This window comes from Bison bison, unplaced genomic scaffold (assembly GCF_000754665.1).
Source record: "Bison bison bison isolate TAMUID 2011002044 unplaced genomic scaffold, Bison_UMD1.0 scf7180017864180, whole genome shotgun sequence".
Classification (NCBI taxonomy): domain Eukaryota; kingdom Metazoa; phylum Chordata; class Mammalia; order Artiodactyla; family Bovidae; genus Bison; species Bison bison.
The window spans coordinates 1,647,484-1,662,654 of record NW_011494752.1 but is presented as its reverse complement, the minus strand read 5'-3'; the positions used below and the strand labels follow the sequence as shown (position 1 = coordinate 1,662,654).

The 15,171-nt window shown below is 43.3% G+C and overlaps 1 protein-coding gene across 1 annotated transcript in view; it reads right to left on the bottom strand.

Moving 5' to 3' along the window:
* LOC104990801 (keratin, type I microfibrillar 48 kDa, component 8C-1-like) overlaps positions 1-3,177 on the bottom strand; it is a 4,095-nt gene extending 918 nt beyond the window's left edge. The window contains exons 1-5 of the mRNA XM_010843119.1: positions 2,703-3,177; positions 2,517-2,599; positions 1,844-2,000; positions 191-352; positions 7-96 (exon numbers count right to left, since the gene is read on the bottom strand). Coding sequence (XP_010841421.1) covers positions 7-96; positions 191-352; positions 1,844-2,000; positions 2,517-2,599; positions 2,703-3,050 — 840 coding nt within the window. The 5' untranslated portion in view covers positions 3,051-3,177. The remainder of the gene's footprint in view (positions 1-6; positions 97-190; positions 353-1,843; positions 2,001-2,516; positions 2,600-2,702) is intronic.
* Positions 3,178-15,171: the final 11,994 nt, after the last annotated feature.

The following is a 15,171-nucleotide window of genomic DNA, read 5'->3' as shown; positions in this document are numbered from 1 at the left end:
CAGGGCGTTGACCGTGCGTCTCAGCTCGATGATCTCTGCCTGGTAGGACTGCAGCTGCTCTGAGCTGGACACCACCTGCTTGTTCAGCTCCTCAGTCTGAAACACCAAAGGGCAGAAGAGAGAATCAGACCCCACCTGAAGGGCCCCAAGGGGCTGAGGGTCCTGAGAGACCACGTGCCGAGATGCTCACCTGCCTGATGTACCATTCCTCCACGTCCCTGCGGTTGGTCTCCACCAAGGCCTCATACTGAGCCCTGGTCTCATTGAGCACACGGTTGAGGTCCACAGTGGGGGCGGCGTCCACCTCCACATTGAGGCGATCTCCCAGCTGGCTCCGCAGTGAATTGGCTTCCTGAGGGAGGGAGGAGAAGAAGTGAACCCACAGAAATGGATCTGCAATCTTCCTGCTGCAGGGAAGTGAGCACAACGCTGCCCAAAATGCACTGAAAGAAATATTCTGATCATTCCCCCAAACTGACACAGATAAGGTGTAGGAATAAACCCAAACAGGCATCACATCCATTCCCTTCCCCCAACACTGAAACAAGCTCACCTTTCCCGTAAGCCTAAGTCCAAACTCGTTCACACATGCAGGTCCTTCCTACCTCTTTCCCATTACATCCCCGTAGATACTGCTTTCCCAGCCATACTCCCCAGGTATGCCATGCTCTGCCACATCTGTGTCTTTGCTCAGTCTCTTCCCTTAGACCAAAGTGCTGAAATCCTCCTCTTTCCTCTGATTTGCCTCTGAGAAGACTTCCCAATCTCCCTTCAGGCAGATCAAATTGTTCCCAGAGCCTGAGGCTCATACAACATGTACATATAAAGATTGTCTCTATATAACAAAAGCTTCTGTAATAAAATACCCATTGGGCAAGTTTGACAAGCAAAAGATAAATCTAAACTTCCCATTCTACATGCCTATCCTGGAAGACATGTAGCAAAAATGTGTTTTTACTGTTTAAAAGCAGTGAGTCATCACTAAGGGCTTCCGCTTAAAATGGTAGAATAAGATCAGAATCAGAATTTAAAACTTCCTTGAGGTCCAACTATCTCCCTGACCGTCCAAGATGCCCACCCAGGATCACAGTCAACCTCATTGCAGGTGGGACACACTCCCCCCAAATGGGTATTTCCAATTCCTTCCCAGAATTTCACCTGACCAACATGTGTTCCCATGGAGCAGTGATAGGAGAGAATATCAGTGCAACAGCAAAATGTCAAAGTCATGTGACGAGCGCTTTGTAAGACATTGAACCCACAAGGAACAACGGTGACATCCACTAAGGATGAAACGTGACAGAGCTTTCTACTGCAAACACAGAGGCACACCAGGAAAAGGAAATGTGTTATTTTCTCCATTTGGAGTACCTAGCTAGGAACACACAATTGTGGAATTAAGTGATTTTGTTTTCTAGTAGGGTGAGTAATAGCAAGGAAATAATGATGTCATGATAGCAGCTATTGTATATTTATACTTCATATAATACTTATTTCCTTCTACCTGTATGATGCACTGTGTTTTGACATGATCACTTCCACAGCCTTAAGACTAGAGAGCGTGTTATTCCTTTTTCTCTCCCCCTCTATCTCTACCACCAAATTCAGGACCAGCAGAGAGGAGACCTCAATGAATATAAGTCCTTTCCCAGCATCTCCAACACCATCCACTACTCAGAGCTCCCCTCACCCCTGCTCTCTATGGAGATAGCATCGCCGTTCCCGGAGCTGACCTTGAGTTCCTTAGGGAAGAGTCCCAGCCCAGGAGGTCTGACAGCAGTTGCCTCCTGACTCCCAATGCTAAAGGCTTATCCCTGAAGCCTATGGTTTCTTTTCCTCTCACCTCCTCATGGTTCTTCTTGAGGCAAAGCAGCTCCTCCTTCAGGGACTCCACCTGAGCCTCCAGGTCGGCCTTGCACAGGGTCAGCTCGTCCAGGATCCTACGCAGGCTGTTTATGTCTGATTCCACCAGCTGCCGCAAGGAACGCTCCGTCTCGTACCTGCACGCACAGACCAGAGTGGGAGAATGAGCCAGGCAGAAGCCCTGCTCCCTGCCCCATGTCTTGTGTTCATGGGATTGGCCTAGCTCTCTTTGCACTGACAGTTTTCTGCCTCTTTGCATCCATGCTTTCTTCAAGATCTACATAAACAGGATGGAGAAGCCTTGGACTTACCCTAACACCAGAAAGCACTCAGGGGACTCATGAGGTGGACTTTCTCTCCTGTCAATTTGGTTGATATATCACCCAATCAATCAACTCCACCAAGAACAATTCACTACAGTCTCTGAATTTGTGGGGTTGAAGGCCTTTCAGAAAGAGTGATATAAACTGAAGCTCAAATAGCGCATGAGTCCAGATCTCTGTTTGCCAATGGTTTTACCTAGCCAGCCTTAAAAAAAAAAAAAAAATGCCAGGAGAAATAAAAAGGGAGAAATGGCTTTCTCTTCTCTTCCAGGCAATGTTAGGCCCACACAGGGGCCTTAGAGGTCACCTGGCCCCAAAATCTCAACGTACTTGGTCCTGAAGTCATCAGCAGCTAGCTTGGCATTGTCGATCTGTATCACCAGCCTGGAGTTCTCAGACTTGGCACACAGGATCTGAAAACAAGATTCCATGGTGAGGACCATTTGAACTTGAGAACATTTTATTGCTCAAAGACAGGAAGCTGCTGCTGTGCACCCTCGCAGCCCAGCCCCTCACCTTCTGCTGGAGCTCCTCGATGGTCCGGAAGTAAGACTGGTAGTTGGGGCACAAGAGGGGCTCCTGCTGCTGGCTCCGCTCCAGGATGCGGCTCTCCAGCTCTGCATTGTCCCTCTCCAGCTGCCGCACCTTCTCCAGGTAGCTAGCCAGGCGATCGTTCAGAAACTGCATGGTCTCCTTCTCGTTGCCATTGAAGGAGCCCTCGCAGAACCAGTTACAGCTGCCCACATTGGCAGGGATGTTGCAGGCCCCGGGCAGGGTGGTACCACGGCAGCTGTGGGGCACACAGGGCCGGGAGGAGCAGCTGGAACGGTAGCTCAAGGTGGGCAGGCAGCAGCTGTAAGGCATGGTGCTGGGAGAGGTGATGGAAGGGCAGGTGAACTGATGGAGGTGGAAGTGGATGAGGTTTGAGTCTCTCCTTTCTCCATGGTCCTTTTATACCCATAATGGTGGGTGGGGTCTTGGCACTCCACATAGTTTCCTTTCCTAATGCTTTGGCTAATTTTTCTCTCCAAAATACGCTACTTAGGTGCCTCCCAAGAGTCCCCCCTCAACTCATAAAATTATTCCATTCAGCTTATGTCATAACAGGCTCCTCCAGGGTGCTCATGGCTGGTGATATCAGAGTTTCATCAGATGGCTTCAAAGGAGGTAGAATCATCATGGCCCCAAGTGGCTCTCCCCATTACTCAGAGGGGAGGACAGCCAGGGACATGGGGTGGAGTTGCTTAAGAATCAGGAACTCCTCGCCCATGAATTTCTTTCATTGGATTCATTGGACTCCTTGGAAAGAGAGTGTGGAGTGAATAGTCTTTTCAATGGCCAGCCAGCTTCTCTCAAGTCTTCCCATGCTTCACTGTTCAGTTCAACCCATCCTTAGAGCAGAAGCTTTTTCTGTATTAACTATGAGGATTCTGAGCCTTACTCAGGGAGAGTATTTATTGGGGCTTAGGGAATTTGTCAATACCCGAAGAGACTGAAAATAATTGAGCATTATATGTAACATAGATAACCAAGAAGGACCTCCTGTAAAGCACAGAGGACTCTACTCAGTACTCCATAATAACCTATACAGGAAAAGAAACGGAAACAGAATGTGCTGTGTATTGTGCTAAGTCGCTCAGTCACGTCCAATTCTTTGTGACCCCATGGACTGCAGCCCCCCAGGCTCCTCTGTCCATGGAGTTCTCCAGGGAAGAACACTGGAGTAGGATGCCATTCCCCTCACCAGGGGATCTTCCTGACCCAGGGATCAAACCCAGGTCTCCTGCATTACCGGGATTCTTTACCGTTTGAGCTACTGAGAAAGAATACATATATGTATATGCGTAACTGAATCACTCGGCTATACACCTGAAACTAACACAATATTGTACATCAACTGTACTTCAATAAAATTTTTTAAAAAATAAAAAAATAGGGGACTTCCCTGGTGGTCCAGTTGTTAAGAATCCTCCTGCCAATGCAGGAGGCATGGATTTCATTCCTGGTCAGGGAAGATCCCACATGTCCTGGAGCAACTAAACCCATGTACCACAACTACTGAGTCTGTGTACCGCAACAACTACCAAAGCCCGTGCGCCTGCAGCCTGTGCTCCACCACAAGTAGAGAAAGCTCACGCGCAGCAACAAACACCCAGCACAGCCAAAAATAAATAAATAAAATTATTTTAAATAAAGAAAATAACTGAGTGTTCATGGTTAAAAAATGAAACCTCTGGACAGATGGGAATGGCACTGAAGCTGCAGACTACAGCCCACAGGTCAGCCGGCAGCCTCTTTTTTGTAAATCAAGTTTTGTTGGGACACAGCCAGGCCTTTTCATTTAGGTGTTGTCTATGGCTGCCTTTGTGCTACATGAAAGTTGAGTAGTTGCAACAAATACCATTTAGACTGCAAAACCTAAAATATTTACTATCTGGCTCTTTACAAAAAAACGTCAACCAACCTGCACTGAAGCCATAATCTCCCTAAAAGTGAGAATTGGAAGAAATACCTAGAAGAAAAATTATGACGGAAATATTCCACAGAGTGAGAGTTCAAGGGTCAGTGTCGAAGCCTAAATACAAAGCAGACTACTTCAGACTCAACAAGAAAGTAAAACCAGAATCAGGCACTCAGAGGGATCTTTGTATCCATAGCACCCTTATCTCAAAGCCTCTAGAAATTTCTCTTCCTTGCTATTAGACTTACTCCTTTGAGAGCACTGAATACCCCTAGAGATATGACTTTTCCAGCCTGAGATATTCTCAGACAGTCAGAGCCCATGAGAATGCAGTTGATTCTCATCCCTAAGAAGAGGGCACCACCCTGATAAGTACACAGCTCTCCATCAGCTCTGGGTTCAGATACCCTTTGACCCCTTCCCAGCCCTAGGGAGTCTCCCTTATTGCCAAGTAACAAATATTAATAAATTAGCCTTCCCCAGATCACCTTCTATTCCCTGTCCCTCTCCAGCTGTCCTTTGTTCCATAAAGGAACAAAATCATGGTTCAGAAAGAAGTCCCAAAAGATTATTCGTGGAACACAATATGAAAAGTGAAAGTGAATTCGCTCAGTCATGTCCATCTCTTTGTGACCCCGCGGACTGTAGCCTACCAGGCTTCTCCGTCCATGGGATTCTCCAGGCAAGAATACTGGAGTGGGTTACCATTTCCTTCTCCAGGGGATCTTCCCGACCCAGGGATTGAACCCAAGTCTCCCGCATTGGAGGCAGATGCTTTAACCTCTGAGCCACCAGGGAACACAATATAAGACACTTTACAAGAATGTGTCCAGATTTTAAAAGCAGTGTTGAAGAGCAGAAAGGACCACATTTGAATCTAAATGACCTGGGTGCACATCCTTCCTGACAGTATGAGCTCAGAGAAGTGGATCCCTTTTTTGACTCTTGTTTTATTGATCTCTTAATTTGAAGTAATGATAATGCTGCCCACCTCATGGGTTCATTGTGAAAGGTAACTAAGACGTTGTGTGTGAATATGAGTGGGGGTGATGATAGTTACTTCTGTAACCTTCCTCCTTCCTACTGTTGGCTCAAATGGCTCAGGTGAAGAATTTTGTGAACATTCAATTTTGTTGGGCAGACACCTGGGCAGGTTGTCCAAGCCAACCCAGTGGTGATCAAACCTTACTCATCTCATGAATAGTAGAGGCACCGGACTATATTCATGAGTTAATCAACAAAAATGCAAATATGAACATTAATTTAGTGGCTAGATTAGGAAGTTGACAGATGGTCTATTGTCCCTACTTTCTCTGCTAACTTCCTCATCTTCTAGGTTTGTTTACCTCACTTGGGGTGATTCTTGAGGAGGAACAGTTCTCCGCATGGGGTGATATTGCCAACAAGCCTCCTTTCTGGTGCTTGCATTGAAACAGGCTCTTCTCATCCTCTGGGAATCCTCCAGCCTTACAGCTGTCTGTGAACATCCATAAAATAATGATAGTGTTACTGCTGCCCCTGATAATGACAATGGCGATGATGATGCCACCATTTCATGAATATTTAGAGCTTCCCAGGTGATGCAGTAGTAAAGAATCCACTTGCCAATGCAGGAGTTGCAGGTTCAATCCCCAGGTCAGAAGATCCCCTGGAGTAGGAAATGGTAACCCACTCCAGTATTCTTGCCTGGAAAATTCCATAGACAGAGGAGCCTGGCGGGCTACAGTCCATGGAGTTGCAAAGAGTCAGACACAACTGAGCACACACACACACACACACACGAATTTACTTATTATGTGCCAAACTGGTGCTAAGTGCTATGGCACATTCCTCATTTCATCATCCCAACAACCCAGTAAGATTGACCTATAAAATTATTCCTATTTTACAGATAAGGGAACAGAACGAGAAAGGCTCAGAATTTTCCCAAGACAAAGCCTATAGTAGCAGAGCAGGGATTTGAACTATTCAGATGTCTAACTCCTGAGCCTGGATACCTAAACACAGTGTGAACATTTGGCACAGAAGCTTCTCTGGTTTTGTGAGAGGAAAGAAACCTTAGATTCATCTCCGCTTATCGTCCCTCTCTTTATAGTTTTTGTTTCTGGTCCCCGCTGGGGCCTTCTTCCCCACTCCCCTTACCTCGTCAGTCCTCCAAAGGCCTCTCTGCTCAAGCAGTCCTTATACCCCGCTACGCACCATAGTACCTTCCTGAACTTGGTAAATAACCAAGTTTCACTCATTTACTTTTTCCCAAGAGAAATTTCTATCCTTTTGCACAATTGATTGATCTGTCCAGATTGAAAATCAGATTACCTTTTCTTAACATCTAAGCAAATGAAAATGCACAATGGCATGACCTAGGCAGTTTAGAATCTGGGAGAAAGTCTACCTGCCTTACCCTGTAAATGTTCACCTCAGAAGTAAGTTCTGTTTTCTAGAATCAAAGAATCTGAAGCCAGAAAGACCTGAACTTATGAAGGAGAAAACTGAGGACCAGATAGTGATGTAGGCTGGAAATGAATAGCAATGGATATCTTTCTAGTCCGATGGTCTTCTAGGACACTTCACACGTAGTATTCCGTCCTCACCCAAAACACTGGGTGTTTGGATTCTGTTACTGTCATTGATTAACAGAGATGAAGAATCTAAGATATTAGGGATAGTTTTAACTTGTGCAAATGACACAAGTGTGTAGACTCAAGTTTGCCCAGCCCAATGTACCTCGTTGTAAATTAGAGATGAGACACTGTTTAGAGATCAAGATGTGTCAAAGCACAAGAACTAGGAGAAAACACAGAAACAAGATCATGAATTCTGAGGCCAGTTCTGAGTACAGGCAGGAAGACATACCTAGACTTACTGCATGCTGCTTTGCTCCTCAGTAAACTAGGGGTCAAAAAGTGACAGTCCTACAAGCTTGCGATGAGGCACGAATCCTGGAAGTGATGTGATGGGCTTGTATACAGGAAACTGCTGAGCACTCCTAGACAGCCCTGATCTTCCTGACAGCAGCCTCCGACCCCAAAGAGAACTGAAACCATGGCTTTAACATCAGATATGAAGATGGGGGAAAGTGCCTTACCTCTATCCCAAAGCAAATATAAAATAAGAGGGAAACAGAAATAAAAAGAATCGGCAAAAATATCCAGAATGTAAGCCTGGGGAAAAATCAAAGTGTGAGAATGGTATGTCCATTTGGCTAGGAGTTCAGACCAGGACAACCAGGAGCCAGTAAAACAGGTCATCAAGAGCATTGATGTACAACTGAGAAGGAACTGGGCCCCAGGAGAAGGTGGATCTGGAGTCAGAGTATCAGGTTAATGCTTAGTAAAGCATATACTCCTGCTGCAGAGCTGGGTGGGGGATTTGAAGAAAGAAACAGTGGCATAAAAGAACAGGATGATATAAAAGTTCTAACGCTGGGCATGAAAGAAAAAAGAAGACCATTGTTTTTTATTCTTAAGAATCTTAGCTATGTGTTAAGTCAGCAATAATCAAAATGATTAATAATCATAATAAAAATATCTGGTTTGCAAAGTCTTTCCATAAACATGGTCTTCCATGATCATCTTGGTAGATATACAAAGCCGATAGAGAGGAGAGTGTTACCTCCACTCTACCTTTGGAAAAACTGAGGCTCAGAAAGACTACATATTTGTCCAAGGACACAGAGCTGATGACAAGATAAATTAGAACTAAAACCCGGATTCTGGTAACCTGGCAAACTGACTCATTAGAACTATATACATAGCTTCAAAAATTCCCAGTGGCCAGGCTACATCCCAGACCAATTAAATCAGATTCTCTGAGGGCAGACTCAAGCCTCAGCTTATTTTTAAGTGTTCTAGGTTATTCCAAAGCACAATCAAGTTGAGAACCACATCCTGGTGTGTGTGTTTGGTGATGAGCACCTATAAGCAATTTAAAAGCCACGTGGGAGTATTTAAGCGACTGTAGGACATTTATTTATAAAATTAAGGAGTAGCTACAAAGACAGAGATTTAAAAAAAAAAAAGGCAGAGTTTACAGATCCAAAAAGCTTTGTCTCTGGCCAGAATTTATCCTTTATTCTGTTGATACTCTCTGCTCAGAGCATGTTTAGACCTTTCTGTTTTGACAATGTCTATGTCCTTCTAAGGGGCTTCCCTGGTGCCTCAGACAATCTGCCTGCAATGCAGGAGACACAGGTTTGATTTCTGGGTCAGGAAGATCCCCTGGAGAAGGGAATGGCTACCCACTCCAGTATTCCTGCCTGGAGAACTCCATGGACAGAGGAGCTTGGCGAGCTACACCCCATGTGGTCATAAAGATACAACTGAGCAACTAACATTTTCACTTTCACATATCCTTCTAATACCCAGTTGTTTTTTTTTATGCAAACCTTTGTAATTTATTAATGGGTTTGATTTTTTGAAATTCATTCGAAAAGAAATCTTGTGAATCAGATAGACAATGAAATTAGATAATAAAAAATTTTTTCTATATGACTGAGGCTCATAATTGACTGGAATGCCATTTCCTAAATAGATTTGCCAAAAATTAGAACTAAAACCCGGATTCTGGTAACCTGGCAAACTGACTCATTAGAACTATATACATAGCTTCAAAAATTCCCAGTGACCAGGCTACATCCCAGACCAATTAAATCAGATTCTCTGAGGGCAGACTCAAGCCTCGGCATATTTTTAAGTGTTCTGGGTTATTCCAAAGCACAATCAAGTTGAGAATTCTAAAGTTGGAATTTGTGTGTAGAAGACAACTTTGAAACATGTCAGTGACTTGGATGGTGCAGTGGTAAAGAACCCTCCTGCCAATACAGGGGATGCAAGAGATGCTGGTTCGATCCTTGGGTCAGGAAGATCCCCTGGAGTAGGAAGTGGCAACCCACTCCAGTATTCTTGCCTGGAAAATTCCATGGACAGAGGAGACTGACAGGCTACAGTTCATGGGGTCACAAAGAGTCACACATGACTGAGCACACACTGACCTGGATGTGTCAATCTGCTCCAATTTTTAAATTATTCTCCATAGTATCTTATGGATATAAGTATATACTATAAGTATCCTTATAGTATCCATAGTATCTTATGGATATCTATAGACAGAACTTGGTTCAAATCCCATAATTGCTAATGACTAACTGTGATTTGGAGCGTATTTCTAAGGCTCAGTTTCCTCATCTGTACAATGAATTTAATTTGCAGCACTTATAAAGATTAATTAAGTTCCTAGTATTTTACCTAACTTGTAGTTGATATTCAATAGATGCAAGCTATATTTTTTTCGTATACCTGCTGTCACAAATGACCTCAAATCTAGTGACTTAAAACAATACAATGTCTTATTGTAAAGTTCTATAAATCAGAATTCTGACATGGGTCTAAAATCAAGGTATGGAGTTTCATTTCTAAACGCTAGCAATAAGCAATTTGAAAAAGAAATTAGGGAGAAAATTATATTTCCAATAGCATCAAAAGGAATAAAATACTTAGGAATAAGCATAACCAAGGAGGCAAAAGACTTATACACTGAAAACTGCAAAACATTGCCAAAAGAAATGAAAGAAGACTTTCCAAGAAGCAACAGTTAGAACCAGACGTGGGACAATGAACTGGTTTAAAATTGGGAAAGGAGTACGTCAAAGCCACATATTGTCACCCTGCTTATTTAATTTATATGCATAGTATATCATGGAAAATGCCAGACTGGATTAATCAAAAACTGGAATCAAGATTACTGGCAGAAATGTCTAACTTCAGATATACAGATGACACCACTCTAATAGCAGAAAGCAAAGAGGAACTAAAGAGCCTCTTGATGAGGATGAAAGAGGAAAGTGAAAAAGCTGGCTTAAAACTCAACATTCAAAAAATTAAGATCATGGCATCAAGTCCCATCACTTCTGGGGGAAAAATGGAAACAGTGGCAGATCTTATTTTCTTGGGCTCCAAAATCATTATGGATGGTGATTGCAGCCATGAAGTTAAAAGATGCTAGGTCCTTGGAAGAAAAGCTATGACAAACCTAGACAGTGTATTAATAAGCAGAGACATCCTTTTGCACAATGAAGGAAACTATAAGCAAGATGAAAAGTCAGCCTTCAGAATGAGAGAAAATAATAGCAAATGAAGCAACTGACAAAGAATTAACCTCCAAAATATACAAGCAACTCATGCAGCTCAATGCCAGAAAAATAAATGACCCAATCAAAAAATGGGCCAAAGAACTAAACAGACATTTCTAAAGAAGACATACAGATGGCTAACAAACGCATGAAAGATGCTCAACATCACTCATTGTCAGAGAAATGCAAATCAAAACCACAATGAGGTACCATCTCACGCCAGTCAGAATGGCTGCCATCAAAAAGTCTACAAGTAATAAATGCTGAAGAGGGTGTGAAGTAAAGGGAACCCTCTTACACTGTTGGTGGGAATGCAAACTAGTACAGCCACTATGGAGAACAGTGTGGAGATTCCTTTAAAAACTGGAGATAGAACTGCCATATGACCCAGCAATCCCACTGCTGGGCACACACACCAAGGAAACCAGAATTGAAAGAGACAAGTGTACCCCAATGTTCATTGCAGCACTGTTTACAATAACTAGGACATGGAAGCAACCTAGATGTCCATCAGCAGTCAAATAGGTAAGGAAGTTATGGTACATACACACAATGGAATATTACTCAGCTATTAAAAAAAAAAAAGAATACATTTGAGTCAGTTCTAATGAGGTGGATGAAACTGGAGCCTATTATACAGAGTGAAGTAAGCCAGAAAAAGAAATACCAATACAGTATATTAACACATATATATGGAATTTAGAAAGACAGTAACGATGACCCTATATGCAAGACAGCAAAAGAGACACAGATGTAAAGAACAGACTATTAGAGTATGTGGGAGAAGGTGAGGATGGGACGATATGAGAGAATAGCATTGAAAGTTGTATATTATGTAATGTAATATATGTAAATTTTACATGTTTACATATGTAAACATAAGTAAAATAGATGACCAGTGCAAATTTGATGCATGAAGCAGGGCACCCAAAGCTAGTGCTCTGGGACAACCCAGAGGGATGGGTTGGGGAGGGAGGTGAGAGGGGGGTTCAGGATGGTGAGACACATGTACACCCATGACTAATTCATGTCAATGTATTGCAAAAACCACCACAATATTGTAAAGTAATTAGCCTCCAATTAAAATAAATTAATTTATTTTTTTAATGAAGAAAAAAAAAAAGCAGAGACATCACTTTGCTGACAAAGGTCCCTATAGTCAAAGTTATGGTTTTTCCAGTAGTCATGAAAAATGACTATAAAATCATTTATAGTCATTTGGATGTGAGAGTTAAATGGTAAAGAAGACTGAATGATGAACAGTTGACGCTTTCAAATTGTGGTGCTGAAGAAGACTCTTGAGAGTATCCTGGACAGCACGGAGATCAAACCAGTCAATCCTAAAGGGAATCAATCCTGAATATTAGTTGTAAGGACTGATGCTGAAACTGAAGCTCCATTATTTTGCCACCTGATGAGAAGAGCCGATTCTTTGGAAAAGACCCTAATTCTGGGAAAGATTGAGGGTGGGAGGAGAAGGGGACAACAGAGGATAAGATGGTTGGATGGCATCACCAACTCAATGGACGTGAGTCTGAGCAAACTCCAGGAGATAATGAAGGACAGGGAGGCCTGGGGTGCTCAGTCCATGGGGTCACAAAGAGTCAGACATGGCTTAGCAACTGAACAGCAACAACAATGTAACAGGAAAGACATTCCATATTTATGGATTGGAAGATTTAATCTGATTTAATTTAATCTAATTTAATTTAATCTTGTTACAAAGATATTATTGCCCAAAGTAACCCACAGATTCAATGCACTCTGTATCAAAATTCCAGTGATGTCTTTTGCAAAATGGATCATAGACCTAAACATAAGAACTAAATCAATAAAACTCTTAGAAGAAAACATAAAGAGAAAACCTTCATGACATTGGATTTGGCAATGATTTCTCGGCGATGACACCAAAAGCACAAATAGCAAAAGAAAAAGTAGGTAAAATGAACTTTACAAAAATTAAAAATAAAGAGAGATTTCCTTGCTGACCCAGTGGTTAAGAATCTGCCTGCCAATGCAGGGAACATGGGTTTGATCCTGATACATCACTGACTCGATGGACATGAGTTTGAGCAAACTCCAGGAAATAGTGAAGGGTAGGGAAGCCTAGTGTGCTGCAGTTCATGAGATTGCAAAGAGTTGGACATGACTTAGTGACTGAACTACAATGGAAGATTCCTCATGCCTCAGAGTAACTAAGTCCATGCACTACAACTACTGAGCCCATGCTCTAGAGCCTGTGCTCAGCAAGTACTGAAGCCACTGCAATGAGAAGCCCTTGCTCCAAACCTAGAGAGCAGCCCCCACTCGCCAAAACTAGAGAAAGCTCATGTGCAGCAACAAAGACCCAGAGCAATCAGCCATAAAATAGAACGAATCTGAGTCAGTTCTAGTGAAGTGGATGAACCTAGAACCTGTTTTATAGAGCAAAGTAAGTCAAAAAGAGAAAAATAATTATCATATATTAACACATATTTATGAAATCTAGAAAAAATGGTATTAATGAACCTTTGCAGAAAAGAGGAGAAGGCAATGGCACCCCACTCTAGTACTTTTGCCTGGAAAACCCCATGGATAGAGGAGCCTGGTGGGCTGCAGTCCATGGGGTCGCTAAGAGTCGGACACGACTGAGCAACTTCACTTTCACTTTTCACTTTCATGCATTGGAGAAGGAAATGGCAACCCACTCCAGTGTTCTTGCCTGGAGAATCCCAGGGACGGGGGAGCCTGGTGGGCTGCCGTCTATGGGGTCGCACAGAGTCGGACATGACTGAAGCGACTTAGCAGCAGCAGTTGCAGAAAAGAATGGAAGCACAGATATAGAAAATAGACTTGTGGACACAGTAGGAGAAAGAAAGAGTGGGAAGAAGGAAGAAAGTAGCATTGACATATATACATTACTTTGTATTAAATAGATAGCTGGTGAGAAGTTGCTATATAACACAGGAAGCCCAGCTTGGCACTCTGTGATGACCTAGAGGGGTAGGGTCGGAGGAGGGGAGGGATGTCAGGGAATGTTTAACAGGAGGATTCCTACATGCTGTTTCTCATAAATCCTCTGTTCCTTATCAGTTTCTGTTACCAGAAACCGGTGGAACGGCATGCCGCTCCCAGGACTGAGGTCATAGGATGAAAGAGGCTCGAATCTCCTTCAGTAAACATTCTCCTTACGACAAAACAGCTTAGTCTCGATCCTCTTTCTTGAGATATGGATTGTCTCCTGACCTTGTGACCATTATTAATCCCTTGTTCCCTTGGTAACGGTTGCTGTATGTTTGGTTTTCTGATCTTCATCATTGTCAAAGAAATTTCTTGTATACCAGCCTATATACTCACAGAAAGATCATTAAAGCACCTTTGCTCCATAAGAGCTTGGGTCCCCATGTCTTTCTTTCTTTCTGTCTCTCTCTCCCTCCCTCCCTCCCTCTGGCTCTCTCTATTACTTTCCTATCACTGACTCCGAACCACCAGATTCCGGTCCATTCAGTTCAGTTCAGTTCAGTTCAGTTGCTCAGTCGTGTCCGACTCTTTGTGACCCCGTGAATCACAGCACGCCAGGCCTCCCTGTCCATCACCAACTCCCTGAGTTCACTCAGACTCACGTCCATTGAGTCTGTGACGCCATCCAGCCATCTCATCCTCTGTCGTTCCCTTTTCCTCCTGCCCCCAATCCCTCCCAGCATCAGAGTCTTTTCCAATGAGTCAACTCTTCAAATGAGGTGGCCAAAGTACTGGAGTTTCAGCTTTAGCATCATTCCTTCCAAAGAAAGCCCAGGGCTGATCTCCTTCAGAATGGACTGGTTGGATCTCCTTGCAGTCCAAGGGACTCTCAAGAGTCTTCTCCAACACCACAGTTCAAAAGCATCAATTCTTTGGCGCTCAGCCTTCTTCACAGTCCAACTCTCACATCCATACATGACCACAGGAAAAACCATAGCCTTGACTAGACGGACTTTTGTTGGCAAAGTAATGTCTCTGCTTTTGAATACGCTATTTAGGTTGGTCATAACTTTCCTTCCAAGGAGTAAGCGTCTTTTAATTTCATGGCTGCAGTCACCATCTGCAGTGATTTTGGAGCCCCAAAAAATAAAGTCTGACACTGTTTCCACTGTTTCCCCATCTATTTCCCATGAAGTGATGGGACCAGATGCCATGATCTTCATTTTCTGAATGTTGAGCTTGAAGCCAACTTCTTCACTCTCCTCTTTCACTTTCATCAGGAGGCTTTTTAGTTCCTCTTCACTTTCTGCCATAAGGGTGGTGTCATCTGCATATCTGAGGTTATTGATATTTCTCCCGGCAATCTTGATTCCAGCTTGTGCTTCTTCCAGTCCAGCGTTTCTCATGATGTACTCTGCATATAAGTTAAATAAGCAGGGTGACAGTATACAGCCTTG